Genomic DNA, 25,315 nt, shown 5'->3' with positions numbered 1-25,315 from the left:
TGGATTACTTCTAAAACCTATATTGTGTGATCAGTTCATTGATTCTTTTTTAGCACTCAGTCAATAACGATTCAAAAACTAGATAATAATCTAGGAAATTTCTTAAAGGAGTCTGTTTCTAAATTTACTTTTAAGGAAAAGGATTCAGCCAGATACTTTTTAGCCTCTATTAGATATTTTTATATACAGTATATATATTTATATAGTATATATATCTATATATATCTTATATACAGTGTCTGGGATAATGTTTATATTCCTTAAATATGGTTGATCCTTATAAATAGCATCTAAAGAGAAATCATTTTCTCTTTAATTATAAAAATAGTACACTTCATTGTAGATAATTTGAAAAGCAGCATACTAAAATTAAAGTCATTCATAGTAATTATACCTTCACTCACATGAATATGAGGCTCTTTTCTTTTTTTCAATGAATTTTTAATTTTTTTTAAATTAGACTTTTGTTTTGAAATAATTTCAAGCTTACAAGTATTTGCAAAATACTGCAATGAAATTTTCTTATACCTGTTACCCAACCTCCCCAAAAGTTAACATCTTAACTCGGTGTTGGTCCAGTCCTATTAACAAATCTACAGACCTATTCAAATTTTGTCAGTATGAATTTTATCCCAATAATTGCCCTTTCTCTCTCTGTACCATGATCCAATTCAGGATCCCAGATTGCATTTAGTTGTCATGTCGCCTTGGCCTTCTTGTCTTTCTTGGCACTTGTGAAGAGTACCAGGCAGTTATTTTATGGAATTATCCCACAGTTTGGATTTGCCAGTTATGATTACATTTAAGTTTATGGTATTCTTTGTCAAGAATACGGCAGCAGTGATGGTTTGTCCTCTTAGTGTATCGTATCAGGAGGCTTATGACAGATGTGTGTGGCAATGATATTGACTTTATACAATTGAGGTGATGTCTACCAGCCTTCTTCTCTAGTTACTTTTTTTTTGTAATTAATAAATATACTTTGGAAAATAACTTTGAGATTATATAAATATTCTGTTTCTTGTCATAGTTTTTAACATTATTTGCAGCATCCATTTGTGATATTTGCCCAGAACAATTACTATTGTGAATTTCTATTTTAATGATTCTTGGAATTATACGATAAGGAAGAACTTCCCTTCTTCCCCATTTATTTACTTTATTCAGTTATTTATTTATATAAGCATAGACTCACCACAGTGTTTCTTGAATACTACCTTGCATTCTGGCATCTTGTGCTGTCACTCCATCACCCCAGCCTTGGAATCAGCCATTTTTTTTTTATAAGAACCTTGGTTCCTTTTATTAGAGATGGTTGTAGAAACTAAAATCTGGACTGAGCATAGTAGTTCATACCTTTAATCTCAGCACTTTGGGAGGCCAAGACCCCATCTCCACAAAAATAAAATTAAAAATTAGCTAGGTGTGGTGGTGGACGGTAGCGGGTGCCAAGGTGAGAGAATTGCTTGAACCCAGGAGGTCAAGGCTGCAATGAGCCATGATCAAGCCACTGTGCTCCAGCCTGGGTGACAGAGCAAGACCCTGTCTCAAAAATAGAAAATCTGGGTGCTTTCTGCATTCCACTGCTACTTGGGAGTCTTTGCTTCTAGGCCCTCTCTGTGTACAAAACAAGGAAATGTAAGTATGTATACACAGACATATATATTTATTTGCATGCCCATTTACCTCTCATGGACATGTGTATGTGTGTGTAAAAACATCTATATTTATCATTCTTATACCTTGTATGTCAATCTAAGACCAAAGGGTTCACTTAGTCTTCCTCCTTTTTTATTAATAACTCCTCTTTCTACCTGTAAGGTATCACAGTATTGTTAATAAAGATATATTTATTTAGCTCCTCAATCCTAGAATATTCAGTGGTGTAGTTTTAGAATTACCAACCCTTTCTCTTGCAAAAAGCAGATACTAACTAAAATGCAGCAGTTGTGTACAGTTCTTTTTTTTCTTTGGAGACTTTTTCTTGGTAAATTTACACACACACACATTCACTTTTTTCTTATAGAAATATCTTATGTTATTTTATAAATGCCTAATAATTTATAGCATTAAACATTGTTCTCAAGAATAATTTCTAATGGCTATGCTATATTCCCTCATATAAAATTTCATAATTTATTTAGTGAGTTATCTGTTATTAGGCATTTGTGTGTGCAGTTTTCCTCTATTTTAAGTTATAAGCATTAGTTTTGACCATCTTAAATGTTTGACTTGGCTTGTCGGAAGCCACCTGGAAGGAAGCTGCATTGTAAAGAGATGAAAACCAGCTTCTGCTGGGTGCCATGGCTCATGCCTATAATCCCAGCACTTTAAGAAGCCAAGGCAGGTGGATCACGAGTTCAGGAATTCAAGACCAGCCTGGCCAAGATGGTGAAATCCCACCTCTACTAAAAATACACAAATTAGCCGGGGGTTGTGGCGGGTGCCTGTAATCCCAGCTACTCGGGAGGCTGAGGCTGAGAACTGCTTGAACCCGGGAGGCAGAGGTTGCAGTGAGCCAAGATCACGCTGCTGCACTCTAGCCTGGGTGGCAGAGCGAGACTCCATCTCAAAAAAAAAAAGCTCATATTCTGAATCCTCTCACTCTTGGAATTTCTCTACAAAATTGTATGAAAGTAAATAAGCCATTAAGAGGAAAGAATATTAGAGTTGCCAGTGGGAAACTTGGAGAGAATGACTGATTGGCAGTTCTAATTCTGTACCCTGTTGTTTTCATTTGATACGTGGGTACTATTGGCCTTAGAAAGTACGGGTTTAAGCAGTTTGCAGCTCTGCTGGCTGATTGAAAACTATACTACCGCTCTCATGGGACATCAGCATGATCTTGTGAACTGTGGATGGGAATCTGCCACCAGTTCTGACTGTAAATTCTCCTCTGCTGCCATTTTAGTATAAGGCCATAGACAAGTCACTTAACCTTTGGTGTCTGAGTAAAGCTAACACCTTAGAAGAGTGGTGCTTTAGTTAATGTTTATAAAGTAAACAACAATTTCAGGACTCGGAAATAGGTCTTAGTATCTTCATTCTTGGTAGTTCTTTTATTTCCTTGCTTTATCATAGTAACTTAACTATTCCCTTTATTTCATAGAAGCCTACCTTTTATTTGCACCATCATCCAGGTTATGAAAACTCTGTAGTCTTGACTACTCATGTTCTAGTAGTCTTTCACAAAAGAAAAACGTAGTTGTAGTAGAATTATTCCTCCTGGCTTGAAGTCAGAGTCTACAATACAGCCTGCCTTTGCTTCTCCTATCCCATTTCAAATTATGTATCAAGGGCATTTGTGTCATTTTTTGGTTTGAGATATTTTTGTCATGGTTCCTTTTAATATTTTACTGTTACTAGCATTTCCTTTGCTATCCCCCTTAACAAAAATAAATGTTAAAATTACTATACATATCTCAATTTTTAAAATCTGTTTAGAATATTCTAATTTGTAAATTGCATAATTATGGAATTGACTGTCCTTGCCCTTTACCTTTGAAATCCTCTTCTTGATCATATTAACTATAAAATGTATTTGTAAAATGTAGTAAGTGATATGACAGCCTTTCTGTGCTGGATATACCAAAGAAAAGCTTCATGTTCGCTCTTATGGAAAAATTAAAAGTAAAAAGTATCAAAAATATAAGTGAGTTGCCTAAATTTTCAAATTTGGTGACAAAACCAGAACTAATGATAAATGTCTAGTGTTTTGAGTACCTCTCTGCCTTTTTTGTGTGTTTTTTGTTTCGTTGGTTGGTTTTGATTTTTGATTTTTGGTTTTTGCCTGGGTAACAGGATCTTGTTCTGTCTCCCAGGCTGGAGTGCAGTGACACCATCTTGGCTCACTGCACCCTTGACTTCTGGGCTCAATGGATTCTCCCACCTCAGCCTCCTGAGTAGCTGGGACTACAGGTGCAAGCCACCGCGCCTGGCTAATTTTTTTGTATTTTTTGTAGAGATAGAGTTTTGCCATGTTGCCCAGTCTTGTCTCAAACTCCTGGGATTACAGGTGTGAGCTACCACACCTAGCGCTGACACTGTTTTTTATCAAAGAGCAAAGCAGTTGGTTTTTAGAGAAGTTAAATAGCTCTGCTAAAGGTGATTTGTTGAGGCAATTTGTGCTGAAACCAAATGGAGATTCCAGGACTTTTATTCTTGCTCTGATATCTCTGATCCTTTCTAAGAAGCGCCACCAGTCTACAAATTAAAAAATAATCTTCATTTAAATGAAAAACATCTAAATACAATACTAAGCCAAATAGTATAAGAATATGTGTTTATATCTCAGTCACTCTCACTACTTCCTATATATGGTATGTACTTCAAAACTTCCCAGTAATTGAACTTTCATATGTGTTATGCCAAAAGAGAAACCATGGCTTATGGAGCCTGAACTCAGTGATCTGAGAAGCAGAGGGCTGTGTGTTTCCAAGTTTAGTTGTGCTGTCAGTTTACTGAGTTAATTTGGGAAATTTTTTTTTCAGAAGTCATAGAGGCTAGATTTGCCCTTCAGCTCATGTTATCAAGCCTACAGCCTACATTTTAACAGATCAAAACACTTGTGTGTATTTTAAGATTTATTTGAGATCGAAACACTTGTAGGTATTTTAAGATTTATTTTAAAGAACTTTAGCAGCAATATTCTTTTTTTTTCAGCCCTAGTAAAAGTTTTGTTTAATTCTAAGATGCCATCATAGTGAACAACCTTAATTTTAATGCTCCATAACTATATTCAAAGCTTTTATGTGTTTTTGTTTATAATTAAACAGTAATTATGAATATTTAGTACTTACCTGATGACAAACACTATTCTGTTGAAAAGGTTTTGCATTTAAAAAGAAAAATATGTGAAATCCAAGGCACTAGGCCATGAACCAGTATCAGACTTTTAAAGAAAACACTTTATATTGAAAAAAAAAAATAAACAAAAAACAGCTAATGGGATCTTATTTCAAAACACAGCATATGTGAATTAATCAGTCTGAAAACAATAACCATAACTTAAAATCTTCAAGACAGGAAACAAAACAGTACATATACATATATAGACATATATATCTTTCAAAAATTTTTTATAATTAAAATTCCTCTTTATATTTACAAAAATGAAATCAGGTAATACTGAAAGCAGCAAGGTTCTTCTTTTTCCTTTTGCTTTTAATAACCAATTCCAGTAGCCTGAATATAAATTTTCAAATTTTTCTTTTGGTAAAACTATATTCTTGAATTAAAGTTATGATTGGAATATTAATATGTCTATAAGAAAAGCTTTCTAGTCTATTTCAAAATCATGTAAATGAAAAGCAGTTTTAATATGTCATTGTTTCTTAAAATAATTTCCATATTTGCATAAAATATACTGCTATTCTGAAGTACGTTCCTTTGTTAATATCAACCCTAGACCTTAGAGAGTGCCTGGATATACCAAGCAGAATCTATTCTTATCAAAAGACCATAATCATCTGACATTTGAAGTATTACATTTCTAGCCTGCCTTATGGAAATGTTTAGAAAGCAAAGAACCCTTCTTTGAGTGTCAGTAAGTGAACAGAAAAATGACCATTTTCAGCATAAAAGCAGCTCATGGGTCTTGCAATAAAATATACATACACACACACACACACACACACACACACACACACAAAAGATAGCATTCTGCTTTGATGAGAAAACTGAGCTAATCTGAATGAAACAAAAACAGAAAACAGACTAGAAGCCAGATTGGTATTTTGCATCGTGTATGCTTGTTTGAAAATCTTTGCTCCTGAAGTAAATATTTGGCAACCACAGTGATTAGCAGTTAAAGCAATTTCAAAAAAATAAGAAGTCATCAAAAATGGACTATTTGTCTGAAAGAGCAGTATCTGTATTATAAAGATTGAACTTCATGGCTCATCACAACCATTTTCAAAATTTAACTCCTACTGTCTTCTTATAAATTAAGAGAATTTCATTTGTGTTCCATAGTGCAATGACAAAAAAAAAAAAAGTAAAAACAAAACAAAAAATAAACCCTCATGCCTAAATTTAGAATATTGTGTTGTGTAGCAATCCAAAACATTCTAAACAAATTAAATAGTTTAACTTATGTGACAGGCAGATAAGCATTTCAAAAGCATAATGAAGTCCAATTATGTAGTGCATAATGTAGACAGGAGTAGAATCTTACATTATGCAGACATTTTCTAAATAAAATCTCCCCGTAGGACAACTATATATAAACATGGGTAAGGTAAGCTCAGACTAGTTCTGTGAACCTTTTGAAATCAAGAGTCTGAAACACAATACATTTTTCAGGTAGACACCAAGTTATCCTAAAAAATTTTCATGTTGGTTATTCTGACATTGTTTTTTCATCAGATACTCTAGTCACATCAACAACTTATGTGATTTGCCAGGAAAAAAAAAATTCCCCCCAAACCAAAATACCATTCTAGATCCAGTATACTAAATATATCACCCTTATTGGAAGTGCTGTTAGCATAGTCTTTGCAACTAGCCCAAAGCATATATTTAAGCAGTTCTTACAAATTGTTTTGTGATGTTCATATGTTTAATTCTTATGCCACCTGTTTTCTAATGAAGACAGCGTTGTGCTTTATGTGAGAATGGAAACCTCAAAATAATCACCATAAAGCTTCTAGGACTTATGTGAGAATAAAGTAGGATGGTCCACGGATATAAGATGAAATCCACAGTGTTGGAATTATAAGTGTTTAGAGCATCCCAGACTAGAAGACAAGCCCAAACCACCATTAGAAGAATGAAATATGATATGGTCCAAGATGTATCCTTAAAGTTTTGTCCCAACCCTCAGTCTGAATTGTGAGAATTGATCTTTAGTTCAGTCCAGCCAGCAGAAATTGACTGTGCAATTTTCTGTTGTATTTATTGTACAGACTATGTACATTCTAGAAGGTTCCTTTAGTGCTACACTCTTGTACTTTTTGTCCCAGCAATTTGAGGGCATGCAAATTCCACAAAGTCATCAATAAGAACAGGCCATGCTCCTTCTTTATCACAATTAGACACGTGATCTGCAATCACTGTAGTGAAGTCTAAAAGAAGATTCCAAGTGTCTTTTGGTATTGATCGTTTATGATGTTCCAACAAAAATTTATTCCATAAGTCTAAGAATTTAAATCTTCTATTAAGCACTAAGTTCCAGTAGACAATGGCCATTTCTAGATCTACTCCTTTTTGTCCTGGATTCTTTGCAAAATTAAAAGTAACCTGGTAAAAGTCCTTAAATCGTCCTGGTTCTTTCAATTCTTGTTCCGTCTTGGGTATCTGGGCCTTTAGTTTTTCTATGCTGTCACATCCTACTTCTGCCATGCCATCCATGAACTCCTGTTTGGAGAACTCACACTGTGTTGTTGCTCTGAACTTCCATGCAATAATCAACACACTAATGCTGGCTGGATTGAGTGCCAGGCCATCACAGAACTGCTATATACCATCTATTCCAATTTTATTCTCATGTTGAGGATCTTTGTATCTATTGTACATTTGTTCTAACTTCTTCCTGTCCAGCGATCCTTTTACACTCTCTTGTATATAAAGTTCAGGATTTTGGAAAAAATTATCTGTTACAACATCAAACTTCCAGTCATTTTGAGATAGACAACTTACTGAGGTTCTTTTCACTAAATTGTGTGAAGATCATAAACTGATGAACTTTATCTTTCTGTGATGATTTCAACTTGTTCATGTTGGTGTCTTCCAAGGCTCTCCCCTCCTCCTCTGGCTCCGCAGCAAATGAGCAGCAATATCCTTAAAGACTACAAGAAAAATGATGTTAATTTGTGAAAGGAAAACACATCACACATATACATGCACATAGAGAACTGTGACAGTGTACACTGATTAGAAAGATTTCTAGAAACCTATGCTTGCAAATTTAAATTGGAATTAATGTATGTTAAATACCAAATTATACCAGAATATCTGGAGAACTATACACCATCCCTGTACCTCCTACCAAAAAAGAAAAAAAATAATAACTATTTAATGATGGGCCATAAAGCAAACATCATGACAGTGGTGGTAATGATGAACATTTATTGAGGGCTTTCTTTGTATCAGGCCCTGTTTGTTGTACTTGCTTTGCATGTAATTGACCCATTTTCTACAATAGTCTAGTGAAGCAGTACAATATTCTCATTATTTAAGATGAAGACTAAGTAACTTTCCCAAAATCACGTCAGAAGGCAAAAACAGCCTACAACACAGGTTGGATATACCATAAAAATGTATTTCACTGTGTTCCCTTTGTCCTATATTGATGGACTTTAAAATTGTACACACGATCTAGTGAGAATTTATTTTAAAATTTGAGAACTTCACAGAAATTTCTACATTTTTTAACCAAGAATTCCCATTAGACCATGAATAATATTTTTAATCCCTGTTTTTCAATGTATACTTAAATCACCTCCTTTTAATTACTCTGGTTCCCTTTTCAACAGTCTGCCTATAATTACTTTAACCAGTTTCTTAGAGGGACTTGTTAATATGATTGAATATTTGTAACTGCTTTATTATATCACTCTACAGTGCCCAGTTGGTAGTGTTTGCCTTTTTTGTATCAACTGCTTATGCGTCTTCTCAAGTTTTTATATTATGCTATATAAACTAATGAATTAACCATTTGTTTCCTCACATTCTCCCATAAAGCTACAATAATTGAAAATAATGAGAGAAAGATCAGATTGTTGATCCATAGGGAGAAGGAAGAATAACATCATAATTATAAGATAACCCTATAATAAAAGGTAAATGCACACTAGAATAATTTCTGCGTAGGTGTACTACAATAAACACATATACATACACACATACACACACACACACACACAAACACACACACACACTTTATGTTCTTCTGTCATTTTAAGGTTTGCCTCCTTAGGTTAGCTTTTTGGCTTCTTTCACTGTCTAACCACCAACACCACCACCACTGATGGGGCCACCTGGATAGCAAGCTTTGTCCATCTACTGGTTCTTCTTGAAAACTTCAAACTTCTAGAAGTAGTAGGCAATCTTAGAGGTACCTTGCCTCAAGATAAGGAACTACCAATTCCCCCAAAAGATAGCAGATATCTCCTCTTTACTATTGAGGAAGAATGTAAAGATCTGTCTTCCAAGGTAAATGTTAGTATAGATTGAATTCATATTCCATTGCCCTAGTGGAAGTAGCCAGCACAGCTGCTTTGAAAGTATTCTGGGTGATTCAGTGTGCCTGAAAGGAAGACCTTTAAGGAGCTACGTTCCAGTGGATACGTTTCCATTGTTTTATATAGTCTTGGCTCTAACTTTAATACGGGAGCTTTCATTTTATATTATTTTCCTTAACACCCAAGTATTTTTTTTTCTTTTAGTGAAAGCAAGTTTATTAAGAAAGAAAAGGCATAAAAGAATGACTACTCCATAGAAACAAGCAGACAAGTCTTTTTGATCTACCGAGTTTCCAGTCTTTCTTCTCTTTTGCATGTGAGATACTACGTAGACTCCAATTAATGTCACAATGTTCTAATAGGCTTTATCAATTGTCATATGTGCTAGCCAAAAAAAAAATAACTTTAATCAACTGCATAAATAACAGGAAGAAGTATATGAATTGTATGGGTATACCTTTCTTCATTTAGACAACCTTCCTATATTTGCAAAAACAAATATTTACAAGCTTATTGGTGGGATTGTTGTTTAGCCTAAACTTCAAAACAGTGATTTGAACTCTTAATCTCTGTAACAACTTCTGATAAGCTAAAAGCATATTACATTTCACATAGCTAGTATTATATTTTTCCTGTAATTCACAGATATTCTGAAAATGCATTTTATCTTCAATCTATTTTTTAAAGTATATTGGCAGATAACCTTAAGATATGTATGAGCCAAGTGCAGTAGCTCACACCAGTGATCCCAACAGGGGGAGGCTGAGGCAGGAGGATCACTTGAGGCCAGGAATTTGAGAACAGCCTGGGCAACAACAAAGTAAGTCCCCATATCTACAAAAAATAAAAAAAATTAGTTGGGCATAGTGGCACTCACCTATAGTCCCAGCTACTTAGGAGGCTAAGGCAGGGGGATCATCGGAGCCCAGGAGTTTGAGGCTGTGGTGAGCCATGATTCATGCTGCTGCACTCCAGCATGGGTGACAGAGTGAGATGTCATCAAAAAAAAAAAAAAAGATGTGTGTGTATATTTATGGATACACACAGTAGAGTCTGAGAATAGGAAAGAATAAGGGAAGAAAAAGAAGATATAGCGATGTGGGTATTTTTCATTAAAAATTATTTTAAGTGAAAGGTATTATGACTGTAAGCTGGTTCTATATTTTCATTAACAAATGATTCTCATTTGTAGTAGATAAAAAAGCACAGGAATATTTTATGATGCCAGGAGGTAGAATTGCCATGGAACAGAGTGTTTACATATAGATGCACTAAGCACAGACTCATTGTGTTGGTGATGTATTAAAGAATGTCAGTGTCATTTAAACAAATGAGTTTTAGAATTGCGGAGTTTAAATACATTTAGCAATGAAAATAGTCCGGGTGTTGCTGAGCTTAACGATAGAAGTACTTGGTCAAACCCTTAATGCAATACTTGTACGACATGTTTTGATATAGCAAATGGTAGATAAAGTCTTTTGTGTATTTTTGTAGAATCTTTTCAGATTTTTAAATGCTTATAATTAGACCAAGAAAACATTCTCTTTAAATAGACAGTACTGCACAAGAAGCTTCAGAAAGCTTCTAATCATTTTGAGAAAAAGATGGGTAGATTAGGCCGGGTGCGGTGGCTCACGCTTGTAATCCCAGCACTTTGGAAGGCCAACACGGGCGGATCACGAGGTCAGGAGATCAAGACTATCCTGGCTAACACGCTGCAACCCCGTCTGTACTAAAAATACAAAAAATTAGCTGGGCGTGGTGGCGGGCGCCTGTAGTCCCAGCTACTTGGGAGACTGAGGCAGGAGAATGGCGTGAACCTGGGAGGCAGAGCTTGTGAGTGAGCCGAGATCCAGTCACTGCACTCCAGCCTGGGCAACAGAGCGAGACTCCGTCTCAAAAAAAAAAAAAAGATGGGTAGATTATAAGTAAATAATTTGTGGATATGTTTCAAGGAACTATGAGCATTAATACCATAAGCATACATTTGGGGTCTTTTGTATCATCTAAAGTATGCTGGAAACTTATCAACTATAATGACACTGTTAAGGTGACTTGAGTACAATGCTTGGGATATATAGATCTCTATATCATAGGCAAATCAATATTTCACTTTTTTCTTTTTAGTTCTTTTACAGGAAAGATTGGAAAAAGATTTTTTGTTTGTAGAGTCTTACGATGTTTTTAAGATTTTCTACCAAATTTGAATTATCTATAAACAAATGTAGTTTATTTATTGTAAATATCAGTGTGACTTTATCAAATTCATAGAGATGAGGGTGAAGTCTAAATTCAGGCTGCATTCCTGGCCAGACTGCCAGGAGTTCACATTCTGCCATAAAAACCTGATGAAGGTGTATTAATGGATGACTATTTAAAAACAAATAATTCTAAATGAACTTAATCCTGAATGGTTATTATACCAAATGTAAAGGACCACACAATGGTGCAGAATCCTAGTCCTAGATGATCAAAGCTATATTTTATCTCCACAGTAGAACACCCAAAACACCACCTAAAACAAAGCACCATTCTCCACTAGGGAAGTGATACAGAGCTGATGCATTTAGCTTTCCCAAAACTAACACAAATGTGTGGATTTTGAGGTGTTAAACACCTTTACTTACTCTTGTGGATTTATAGCCAATCTCCCTTCAAGGACTATAATATAATTTGGAAGGCTGTTTTCCCCCTGGGTGACTTTACCTGTAAGCTTTTGTGTAACAATTTGGTGGTGGTTTATTGATGATATGATGCTATTATGAAGGATCCTTCTACCCCTTGCTCCTCTTCTCATACCCACATAACAACCCTTTTCCCGGTTGGGGCTGTAGGAAATGAGTAATGCTTAACCCATTTGTGTGATCAATTCACTTAAGCAGCTACTGTGAAATGTTAATCACAACTTTAATTTGTACTGCATTAGCATTTTGATTAACTTGTAGGCTTGCTAGCACACTTGAAGCGCTTTTACTCATAGTTACAGCTCGGAAATGACTTTTTGATTAATTAAGTTTGTTAGACAGCAGCTGAGCTTCCTGAATGCTAACCTTCTGGGGGTAAAAGTTCAGGAGAAAGTTACTATGAACAACTGTTGCTATTGAAAAAGATTCTTATAAATGTACTTATAGCATTTTAATTATTGACAAAATATTGTATCATTACTTGCAACTGACCTGAACCTTTAAAGGAGTGTACTTTTCTGTCAAGAAAGCTTTTTCGGGTTTTCCCATCATTGTAAAGCTTCTGGGAGCTCTTGAACTAAATAGTGCATTTTCTAGCAGATGTCTAACAACTAATGTTTTAACAAACTGCCTAGGATCAATTTCCACAATTTTTTAAAATAAACTTTTTGTTTGAGAATAGTTTTATATTTCCAGAAAAGCTGCAAAGATAATACAGAGTTCCCATACAAAATAGAACCTATTTTTCCCCTAGTATTGACATCTTAAATATATTGGTAAAGTACATTTGTAACAATTGACAAGCCAATTTTGGCAAATAATTATTAACTAAAGTCTATGCTTATTCAGAATTCTTTCATTTTTACCTAATATCCTTTTTCTTTTTAAAATTTTTTTCTTAATATATAATACTTGTACCTATTTTGAGGGTACGTATAATATTTTGATACAGGTATACAATGTGTGATGTTACCTAATGCCCTTAGTTCTATTCTAGAATCTCATTGTGGATATCCCTTTAAATTCAATAGTCATTTCTCAGGCTCCTCTTGGCTCTGACAGTTTCTCAGACTTTCCTGTTTTTGATGATCTTTCCATAGTGTTTTGCATTCTTGTGATACTTTATACATAACAACTTCGTTTTTATAAATTAATATAATTTTTCTCATTTTGGCGTAAATAAATCTCTTTCTTTTAAACTCTGATGACAATATATCATCCCCATGTCATTTAATTTGAACAGACATGTATCACTTCAACCTTTGTCATGATCTTATTTTCTCTTTTTTTTTTTTTTTTTTTTTTTTTTTTTTGAGACAGGGTCTCACTCTGTCACCCAAGCTGGTATATAGTAGCCTCAACCTCCTGGGCTCCAGCGATCCTTCCACCTCAGACTCCAAGTAACTAGGACCTCAGGCACATACCACCACACCCAGCAATTTTTTTTTTTTTAACGGGATCTCACTGGTTCCCAAGCTGGTCTTGAACTCCTGGGTTTAAGTGATTGTCCTGCCTTGGCCTCCCAAAGTGCTGGGATTACAGGCATGAGCCACTCTTCCTGGCAGTGATCTTATTTTCATACATTTATTGTAATCCTTCTACTAACACTAGATACATTAAGATGATGACAAGAGATGGGAAAAGGAGGAAAGGTTTCTTGAGGAGGAAGGATAAAGGGAGAGGACAGAGTGTGAGTCTAAAGAATACTAAGAAGGGGAGAGAAGCTGGAGCAATCCGTCCATCTCCATGCATACACCCTATAGCCACAGAGACTTGAGGACACTAAGGATTAAATTGACAGATTTCTTAAACTGAAGTTTAGATTTTAGGGGAAATTTTTAAATAATAAGCCTTAGAATTAGATTTTATTATCCACCTTTTAACATACCTCTTTATGTACATTTAATGATGTAGATTTTCTTTTAGTAGCCTAGGTCAGTGATGCTATTTCCTTGCAATGAAACTGACTTAATTTTATCACAGTGCCCAATGTTCCTATTTTACTTTTGGATTATTTAAATCCAGAATTCAGTTGTGTTTCAAAAGATAAGTGCCTGAAGATCAAATGTTAAGATGTAGTTATAACTAAATGTTAGGTTAAAATTAATTTTAAAATTTTAGAGTTTCAAAAAATATGTTGCTAAAATTTACCCACGGAGACAATAATCAATTAATACATAATAATTTTGTCTGGAGTTCACATTTTTCTGCTATGTGGGAAACGAGGTCAGATGTCAGCCACCTCAGATTCTTTTTGAAGCAAAACATAATATGCAGAAATCAGCACACTTAATAGAATACAGTGTAATGAGCACATGTATGAAACTGGAAAACCAAAATTAAGCCTTAACTTCATCACTTGTTTACCAGCATGATTACATAGTCACTAAACTTCTTTAAGCTTAAGTTCCCCTTTCTGTGAAGGGGGATAGTATTAATGCCTGCCTCATAGTTAGTATTGTTGAGTATTAGGTGAGAGCCATTAGTGAAAATGTTGTATAATCTGTGCAATACTATACAGGTATTTTCATCACACCATATTGCATACTCTCTACACTGTCTGACTTTATATAATTCACTGGAGCTTTTTACAATAAATTCATGGGATTTACTTGATATGAAATATAGAAGATATGTTGTCAAGCTTAAAATGTTAACTTTTTAAAGTATAATCTGCAACTTTGGAAGATAAGAAAAGTGTCTATAGGTTTGGATAAATCTATTCTTTGCAGAAATACTTACACAAATATAAAAATGTGGTTGAATTTAAATGCTAAGACCAAGCCTGTTATGCTTAGGAAATTCTTAAAATTGATTTGAAATAGATGTTGAGGACATACGGTGTATCTAAGTCATAAAGGATACCTTTGGCTTCAGGAACCCCACACCTTTAAAAATTTCCTTACAGAGACTGCCCATTTTCTAAACTCTAGAGGGGACCAGCAGAAGCCCCTCTTTTCTGTGAGTTCTTGCCCACATACCCTGGAAGTAGATAATTTATCTTCCTTTGACCCCAGAAGGGTCTTTTCTCTGTACAGCTTATTTCCTGCTTAGTATATGCTACCCCTAACCTCAAGGATATTACAGGGTTTTGCTTTTTGTTTGTTTTTGTTGTTATTGTTTTATTTTGTTCTACCCTTGCATAAAACCAGGTACTTCAGAAGTTATTAACTTTTCCGTATAAAGATGAGGTCTAAGATGTGTTTAGTACGTCTATTTTTGAATTTTACCTCTCTCTTTCTGTCCATCCCCAACTCCCATTTCTCTCTCTCCCTCCTTCTTCTCTTTCCCTCTCTTACCCTCTCACTCAGATACAGGCAGGCACACACATCACCTTCATTGTAACATTCAACTTAGAAACTCCTGAATTGGCTGATTCTTCTTACTTCCCCAGAATAAAAGTTCTCCAACCATTTCTTTCTTCTCAGACTCCTGCTTCTATCCATGTTTTGTTTTACTTTCAGTGTCCATAAGATTGTTTTCTCAACTATCTTCTAAACTCTAGATCTCTTTCCTCCTTCCCCAAACACCAGTTCCTAGTCTTCAGCTCCATCATAGTGGGCTCAACAGATGACCCTTTTATAACATCATAATTACATGCATCCCATATTCCTAACTGTTACAGCTGAACTACTTTAATCATTAACTCATTGATATCACTTGGTATCAAGAAGATAGTGATTAAAGTAGGCCAAGGATTGTGGTCTCTCTGACCACAGCATCTTTATCAATCAGTTTGACTGAACATTTCCGTTATTCTGATCTGGAATCTCTTATTTCCTTCCTGATTCCTCAGTTTAGTCCTCAGTTCCCTCTGTTTATGACTTCACTTGCTACTCTAAACAGCATTGACACCAGAGTTGGCCATTTCAACAGTAATGTCACTGGTACCCTAATGTTTCTCACCTCCCTAGGTAACTATCGACATTTGAATTCTCAACTTTCACATCTAAGTTATGCATACTTAATTATTGCTGGAAACAATCACAGAACACTGCTAATTGTTTCTACTACAAAGTCATGCTGTTGAAACTCACAGCTGCTCTAGTTTTTATTCACATCTTTAATTCTCTCCAGTGCTCCTTTATGGTACTTCCTCCCAGCAAGAGACATCGCCTCCAACTTACAGAGATGATTGAGACTCTCTAATATAAGTGCTATCAATTTCCCTTCTCTTCACCTCCGAGCTTCTCTCTCTTCATTCACTCTCTGTGAGTGAGGTCTCCAGGGACCAGCAGAAGCTCCTCTCTTCTGTGAGTTCTTGCCCACATACCCTGGAAGCAGATAATTTATCTTCCTCTGACCCCAAAAGGGTCTTTTCTCTATACAGCTTATTTCCTGCTTAGTATATGCTACCCCTAACCTCAAGGATATTACATTCCACCTGGAAAAATAGAAAGTAAGCTCTGTAAAAACAAATAACTATATAATATGGGCATATTGGCATTTTATTATTGAAAAATTAAAGCTTACAGAAGACAGAAACCATTAAAAAGCACCTAAACAAACTCCTTGATTTATCAGATGAGGAAAATGAATACTAGTAGTTAAGTGATTTGCCCAAGGTCTTACAGCTAATTTAAAGGCACAATACTCTAAACTCTCAGGCTAAACCTTTTTCTAGTATACCACACTCTCTCTTCAACCAGTATCATGTATTCATGAATCATACTACTGATTACACTTCATCCAGACTTATTATTTGCTTACATTCTGTCTTGTCAGGAAAACTTCACAAAGTTTCAATTTATCTAGTGTGCACATTCCTCATAGAATCTTTAATTCTAATTTAGTGCCCCATTCAAAGTCTACACACCCTCCTTCTCCTTGTGAGCTTCATAAGCAATATACTATATTGGTTAAAGCAAGCCCTTTTGAGTCAGGTTCCCCAGAACTGGAGTCAGCTGTACCCATTTATCAGAGCTATGCAACCTTAGGCAGTGTCTTCATCTGAAAAATGGTTTAAATTCAAAAACGTACATTAAATGGTTAACAGAGTGTTTGACAAATAGTAGATGCTTAACCAACGTCCAGCCTAATCACAACTCTTTCAGCAGTGCCTGTGAGACTCCTTTAGCTGCCCTCCCCCTCCCTTTCCAGGTGTCATCTCCAGGTAAACCCCACTCTGCTTCCCCTATCTCTGCTCCATGCATGCTCATTTTAATTATTTTGGCTGTGTGCACTTTGTGCCCAGGATTTCTAAGTCCACAGCTCTAGCCCATATACTTTCTCCAGAGCTCATTTTCACCTGAACTTCTTAGCTTCATAGTAGCACCTCACTTAAAATGTGTTCAAAATTAAATTCATCACCTCCTCTCCAGCTCACCTCTCTTCAATAAATGGCAACCCTATTGTTTTTGCTAACTAAAATAAGGTTTTAGTTGTGGTATAATTTTATAAGTGGATACAGTGCTTGAAATCACATTTCCATTCTTCCAGGGCTGGTGATGAGAAAGAATTCCAAATCAACAATTAACTGAAATTGATTCCCACTTAGTAGAAGAAAGTCTCACACAGAGTCAGCCCCCATTCATGTTTCCCCAACACTCAGAATCATCCTAGCTTTGTCTGATAGATAGAGTGCCAAGTAGAAAGTGGATAAGAGGTAAAGGGGGATTAAGTATTTGCTTGATATTAATGCTAAGCTGCTAATGAATGTCAAGGATTATTTATCCTCCTTGTACTAAAACAACCTTTTATTGTTTAGATCGCTGAGTATTAGATCCCTGTAAAGGACTTTGGGGGTTACTTGGGAAACTCAGGCACACTCGCCAGTTGTTACCAAAACCATCCCCAGTCTGGGGAGGAGCATATACCTATCAATCTTTATCTGCCAGGAAAACTGCTGTGAAAGGTAGTGAGACACAAGGAACTCATCCTAAGCTCAGTCATATGAAGAGTATCAATGCAAGCTACCAGGACTCTCAAATCCACTTACCTGGACCATCCCTTGGCCTTAGCCCTTATCAGGTTTGGATCTCTGAATAGTCACATCAGGTTTGGATCTCTGAATACCAGGCTCACATCCTCCAGTTTGGCCTAAGCTGCAGGATCTATCTTTGGCCTTGTTCCCTGCCATCTTGTACAACAGTATCCCCTTATCCTTAGAACATAGTTCCAAGACCCCCAGTGGATGCCTAAAACCATGGATAGTACAGAACCTGATTACCATCAATTAAGACATGTTTCTGTTCATGTCTTCTACCTGTACATTTCATGCCTTTCCAATCTTAACTAAGCATGTATCATGCACTGTGGCATAACTTCTGCAGTTTGAGGTGTGACAGCAAAAATAACATGAATTTATTTTTTCTTATTCACAAATTCATGGATGGACTTATCCTTCCTTCTTATTGTATGCCTTAGCAACCTCAGCACATGATTTTTTTTTTTGTTTTCTTATTAAATCAAGAACATTCACCATTTCACTTAAAGGAAGCAAGTTACAGCTTCCCTTTGGCGTATTCAAATTACCAGCATCACTACTCTTATATGCCAGAGCCATTCTTAAGTAAAATAAGGGTCTTAGAATATATTCCCCACAGATAAGGGGGGATTACTTTATGTTTATCTGACATTAAAACTTTTTTTTCTCCTATAACATACTGTCTTTGGTAGATGGGCAATAACTTAGGAAGAATGTTGTTATAATCATTGTAATTACATTTTTACCTATATTCTTTAATAAATATTTCTTGAGTGCACTGTGCTGGGCTAGAATTACAAGGAATGATTCCAGATTCTTGCCATCAAGAAGCCTATACTTTAAAAGACAGATGTGTAAACAGAGGATTACAAAAAGATGATGGTGGAGTGTGTCAAGAACAGCAGAGACATAGGAAAAATACTATCATGCATTGCATAACAGGGTTGAGTTCTGAGAAACGTGCCCTTAGGCAATTTCTTCATGTGTGACCATCATAGAGAGTATTTACACAGACCTAGATGGTATAGCCCACTACACACCTAGGCTATGAACCTGTATAGCATGTTAGTGTACTGAATACTGTAGGAAATTGTAACACAATGATATTCATGTATCTAAACATATTTAAACATAGAAAAGTTACAGAATATATGGTTGTATAGTCTTATGGGACTACTGTTGTATATTTTGGTTCTTTCGTTGTTGATCAAAACCATTATGTGGTGCTTGACTGTACCTACAACTGTCTGGCAACTTCATTGTAAAAAGTAGCATTTGAATGAGACTTGATGGATGAATAGGAATTTCCCAGAGGGACAAAGTACAGGAATGGTATTTGTTTAGAAAAAAAAAAAAAGAAAGAAAGAAAAGGAGACGGAGAAGGAAACATCTAAAGCAAGGGTTGGTGTGGGAAAATACCAGTAGTTACGTATTGCTCTACTAAGAGTACAGAGTGGGAGGTAGCCAGAGTGAAAAGCAAGGACCAGATAGATGAGAGAATGTTGACTGTTATTCAAAGAAGCATCAGTTTTTTTATCCCCTTCACAGTGTAAAACCATTAAAGAAATGTAAGCAGAGGAATGATATGATCACTTTTACCTTCTTACAGTTCACTTCGGTAACAATATAAAGTAAATATTGAAAAGAAATTAGATGAGAATAAAGAATATAATGTTCCAGGTGAGAAACGAAGGTCTGCACTAAAGCCATGGGGGCAAAGAGAACAAGACAACTAGGGAGTAATTGAGCAGAGAAACGTGTAGCAACGTTTTGGTTCAACTCAGTTGGGGAGCCACAAAACCTTTTACCATCACAGATTCTTGGTCTCCCCACTTGCTTTTTCTCTAAATTTAAACAAGATAAATAATAGTTTTCAGTTTATGATATGGCTTTTTTATTTATTTCATATAAGTAGTTAGCATGTTTTTTTACATTTTCACATCTGGATCCTACAGTATAAAATTGTGGGGAAATCTCATAAGTTTTATGAAATCTTTCAACTTCATCATGAAAACTTCAAAGTTAAGAATATATGGTTCATCCATCTAGCTCTTCTAGTATGTGAGCTTTTGGTCTGGAATTTATTTCCAGTCAAGTTGCAATGTAAAATCACAAGTAAAATTGCCATAGTTACTCCACATTGCAAGTTCTGACATCATCATAATACTGCATTAGGTATAATTACTCATTTCTCTTTTCCTTTTCTCTTCCCTTAGTAAGACTCAAGAGTTGTGACTTGTGAACTACTCTTTTTTTGTCTATGAGTAGCATTCATCATGACCTGTTGTCTCATATACTTCAAAGAAAGACAAAGTGTATTATTCTGCTGTACAGGGAAAAAGGAAGAATATAAGTGGATTTTCCTTAGATTTATAAATATGTACATTCATACATGTATACACATTCATATACACACACATATATAAATATACCTATTATACCAACATTCTGTCTTTATGATGTATATCTAGCAGGTTAATAGATACTAAAGACCACTTTGACCATGACATCACATTAATCATGATATCCAGAAATTTTGATCCATTTCTCTGTAATATACCAAGGAAACAATAGATTCGTTTAGCCAGGTGTTTTTTAAACTCACTTTTTAGAGAGTTTTTTTAAACTCACTTTTTAGAGAACAGAGTGGGATATTCAACGCTCAGAAGGAAGATGTTTCTCCATCAACAGTACTAAGTAGTATAGCAAATTGATTTTTCCAACATAATATGCCTTAAAAATTATTTCTAAAAGTCCACTAACAGATTTTGTACATTTTATAAATATTTTGCTGTCATTGAGATATTTACTATTAAAGTATCATTTTAATTATTTGCTAGGCATATCTAATTTCTCCTATCTTCATATCATTTCCCAAAACAAGAGAGTACAGTACTAAAACTGTATAAAATAGCTACCTAAGATCATGATATTAACTTATGTGTCTTTAAGTCAGCATTCTCCAGAATCTAATTTAATTGAAATAGCTTTGCCTGTGTAAACTTTGCCTTTGTTTAAATAAGATTTCACTGTTTAGTTTTGCCTTAAGCAAATGCAGCCTTTTGTTTGTCCATAAAACATTAGATTAAATGTATAGACTAATATGAATAGCTTCTCTTCATTCTACATGTACCACTAGCAGTTGCCCCCTTTGCTAGTATGTGGTGTGGTGTATTATCGTCATTGAAAACCAGGCCTCTATGTTTAGCCTGTTCTTTGGAGAAAATAAATTTTTGGCAAGAAAAACTATCTCCTTACCATTATTGATTTTAAATTTGAAAGACTACATGAGATTCACTCTTTAAATGCAGCTGCTAATGTTCTTAATACAGTGAATTATATGAGTATTTGTTCTCATAGTAAGTACACTGAGTTTTTATCTTTGTTTTAATGCTAGCTACCAATATTATCTAGCTATTCTTGCTGCCCTAACAAAACTTATTATTTGGTCCTTTGTGGGAAGTAATGTACAGTAAATGCTATGATCAAATTTGTTCCCTGCAATCCAACTGTGGTTTATTTTCTGGTTTCTATGTTGATGAATAATAATTTAGAGATACAATGCTTGGTTTCTTTGTTTTTTGTTAAAGCTAACATCAGAATCCCAGTGAAGGGGGCAAGTACCATTTTATTCTTGTAACGTGCATTTTCCCTGTTCAGGCAATGCTGGACGTGGCTGCAAACCAGGGCTGGCTGGTGACTGTCCTGAATATCACCAATCTGATTCAGATGGTGATCCAGGGTCGGTGGTTAAAAGACTCTTCTCTTCTTACACTACCAAACATAGAAAACCATCATCTTCACCTTTTCAAGTAATTGTCTTACTTTTCAATGTAATTGTTTTGTTTTAATTTAAAAAATAATATTTTTTATATATGTAGTCACTGAAATTTTATGTTATGGAGAATACTGATTATTGACATGGAAAATACTCCTGTTTCCCAGAGTAAGACATGGCCAACTGACAGAACATTTTTGTTTGGAATTTGATCATCAGTCCCAAGCTGAACTATAATTTAAACTTCTATCTAAATCATTTTCTATTTGAAGCATTGGATACATTTTTTCCTTAATTGCGTTTATTCTTTTACAATATCAATCTTCATTTAAGAAGACATCATTAAAATGCTTTGTGATCTAAAGCAAAATAAATGGCCAATGTCTGTTATTGTTGAAGAGATTTGAGATATCTGAAATCCATTGTAAAAGTAAATTGTGCATCTGTAAAATGTCCCAAACTAGGTAGTTACATATATTAGGAGCTCAAGATATAACCTGTATGTAAGAGTTTATGTTAGCATCAATTATTTAACTCATAAGTCTCATGTCCATGACTGAAATATATTTGCAAGGAAAAGAACAGTGTCTAATACAAGCAGGGTTGGCAATGTTTAATTGGAAATGTTTCTTTCACACCAGTGTTTCACGCCAGTTGAGAGATAATTTGCAGCCAAAATATTGGTTCAGAGTCATGTAGACAAGCAAAACAATCTGGCTGTAGCTTGCCATCATGCACTCGTACTCCTGTTCATCCGGATAAGGGGTGGCAGTTATTTGAGACATCTAGACACAGATGCCAACAAGAACCTCAGGCACACACGAAGTCTCCTTAGGAAAGTCCCTCAATTTGACTCAAATATATTGGGTTCCAGGGCAGTTGTCTCCATGGTACTTGGGTTCCAACCATGGGATGTCCCTAGAAACTAAAAGACACTTATGCCATAGCAGCAGCAAGTGGCATGGGGTGAAAGGCAGATAACCTCCTCTGTGTGTCTGCAGCTCAGTTTCAGGAGCCCTTCCAGTATGGTATAAAAGTTATGGGAGTAGGGTTTCAGCAGTAAAGAACACACATTAAGGTACTACCACACATAGCACGCAGGTCTGCTATTTAAGCTGCTTGGGACCTAAGAGATTTGATACAGTTTTCACAGCACTCTTAAGAGTTTCAATTATATTTTTCTTCTTACTGGAATATTTAGGTGGCCTATGTTTCTGGGATCTAGCACTACTTATGCTGTAAATCTCAAAAATTCTCAAAATGAACTTTTAGCTTTATGTTCCCAACAACTTATAATTTAAAACTTTATTTAAGTAATTATATTAAAGACATTTGCTGCACCCATTAAGCACATTTCAGGGGTCCAGATCAGTACTTCATTTTCGTGGAAGCATTACTTCACATTAGTGCCTTCCTGTAGAAAGACACCCAATGTCTGTGAACCCTAAGTGTTTCCTGAGCTCACACATAATTAATACATTTTATGTAGTGATAACAGTACTGCCTAGGGCTGTTATCCATACAGAATGCTGGCTGAATTTTTAAACTTAACATAATGGTCTTAAAATGTCATTTCTTAATTGAAACAAAAAAAAGTTATCATTATATAAACCACCATTGTCAGAAAATCATCTTTCTGCTGTGAAACAATTATTTGCTTGGTTCGATATTATTTCCTAGGAAATGGAAGCCAGTTATGAAGGGCCCACATGCTAGGGGTCGGACCTCCATCGAGTGCCTTCCCGAACTGATCCAGGCCTGTGGAGGTAAAGACCATGTATTTAGCTCCATGGTAGAAAGTGAGCTACATGCTGCAAAAACGAAACAGGTAAGACCATCTCTTAAGTGTTTTGAAGGCTCCCCTACTCAGAGGTGTACCATGAGTTTTCTAACTTGGAGCATGGATTTTGGAACCAGGCTCACCTTGAGTTAAATTGTCTCTGCCATTTACTACTATGATTATGAACATGAAAACATACATGTCTCAAGAAGTTCTTGTGAAAATTAAGGAAGATACTCTTATGTAAACTGCTTTATACAGTTCTTGACATAGAGTAAGAACTCAATAAATGAATAATAAAAATAATGACAGTAATAGTAACTAATAGTGGTATTTGCATTACGAGAAGTTGTTTCAGTATAAATGCTACTAAGCTGGCTGTGAAAAGCCTCAAGTAGCTTGTCCATCACTTGGTTGCATTATCCTAGCCTTCTACTCCCTCTCTTCAGGGTAGTGTTTCCTTTGGTATGCTTGGTATATTTTCATGCAATTCCCTCAGTTATTTGTTTATGCCCCTCTCTTATTATAATCACTTTGTTTCTAGATCCAAAAGTATCCTTTCAAATAAACCGTGTGTGTGTGAACCATATAACTTACACAGAAAGCTGAATCTATATTGCGAAAAACAACATGGATCATGTCTCCAAACAATCTTTAGGAAGACCAAAAATATGAATGAACAATGCCAGAAATATTTGGCTATCTAGACTTTAAGTCTTAAGCAATTTTACCCTAAACATGTCAAAGTAAACGTTCAGGATTTATAACATAATTAACATATTGACTTGCAAATGCAGGTATTAAAGAAACTTCTAAACTATGTCTTTTTTTTTCCAAGTGGAACTTATTTTTGATCAGGACTTGGAAAAAGTGTAACAGGCGTTAACGTCTGATTGACTGTTCAGTTTCTGTTGAACCCAAGATTGGCACAAAATACTATTTAAATATTCATAATAAATGCCTACCTTTCTAACTAAATTACCATCAAAATTATGAATAAAAACAATATATTTAAATCAAAACAAAGCTTCTGTTAGCAACAACAGATTTCCAACATAACATACATTGATTTCAAGCCAAGTTTTAGATATGATGAAAAATTAGAACATTGTTATAATTAGTTCAGGGAGAACTCAGAAGTAAACTTACTTAATTTATTTGCATAAATTGCCATTCTGTTATCTTTAAAACCAAATGCAAATTGGCTCTGTCTGATATGATGATGGTTATTTGGCTCAAAAGTGCTTCAATTTGCAGAGCAATCTGGTGCCGGCTCTGCAGTGAGGCGATCCCAGGTAACATACAAATCCTGAATTATTCCAGAAATTAGTATGTTTAAAGCATCAATTTAAGTGCTAATTGCAGTAGTAATGAGAAAAAGCAGTACGACTGTGAGATTTGCATCTTCTACCCCATCAGTATGCCTGGAACGGCTGCTGACTGGCAGAGGATTTGGCTGCTAATTAAATAATTGTATGCATGGCAGTGCTCTTGCCTGATTCAATAGATGAAGATTAATCCTCAGATAAATATGTTTGGCTGGTATTGAAATGTCTTAGCAGTTTCTTTAAAAATAGTTCATGTTTTATATACATAAATATATATACATATATATATCTCCAATAAATATATGTGTACACATTGTAGATTGAAAATAATAATAACATTAAGTCCTACAAAAACTTACATATATATAAAAGCCAGATATGACATTTGGGGACTTTGTAAAGTAAAATCCCAATGAATTGCTGATAACAAAACATTATATTGGTAGCTAATTTAATGGTACAAGTAAAGAAACATATCAAGTCTTGCTTCATGTGGTAAATATTACTTGTGCTGTCTGACAAAGTCAAATGCTTTACAGAAATTGTGTTTTTAAGTCCCCTTAACCACTTTTCCAGACTGGCCAGTCCTAGAAGAACATCCAGTGGTACAGCTTCTATACTGAGTGACTATGGGTTC

The 25,315-nt window shown here is 35.2% G+C and overlaps 1 protein-coding gene and 1 pseudogene across 9 annotated transcripts in view; one reads left to right on the top strand and one right to left on the bottom strand.

Annotated features, from left to right (window-relative positions):
- ASCC3 (activating signal cointegrator 1 complex subunit 3) overlaps positions 1 to 25,315 on the top strand; it is a 372,407-nt gene that overhangs the window by 341,810 nt on the left and 5,282 nt on the right. For all 9 annotated transcript variants that reach the window (XM_050786660.1, XM_050786663.1, XM_050786659.1 and 6 more), the window contains 2 exons: positions 21,453 to 21,604; positions 23,251 to 23,398. In XM_050786660.1, coding sequence (XP_050642617.1) covers positions 21,453 to 21,604; positions 23,251 to 23,398 — 300 coding nt within the window. The remainder of the gene's footprint in view (positions 1 to 21,452; positions 21,605 to 23,250; positions 23,399 to 25,315) is intronic.
- On the bottom strand, positions 6,877 to 7,781 carry LOC126952270 (DCN1-like protein 1; annotated as a pseudogene).

This window comes from Macaca thibetana, chromosome 4 (genome assembly GCF_024542745.1).
Source record: "Macaca thibetana thibetana isolate TM-01 chromosome 4, ASM2454274v1, whole genome shotgun sequence".
In the NCBI taxonomy this organism is placed as follows: domain Eukaryota; kingdom Metazoa; phylum Chordata; class Mammalia; order Primates; family Cercopithecidae; genus Macaca; species Macaca thibetana.
This window is presented reverse-complemented; position numbering and strand designations above follow the sequence as displayed.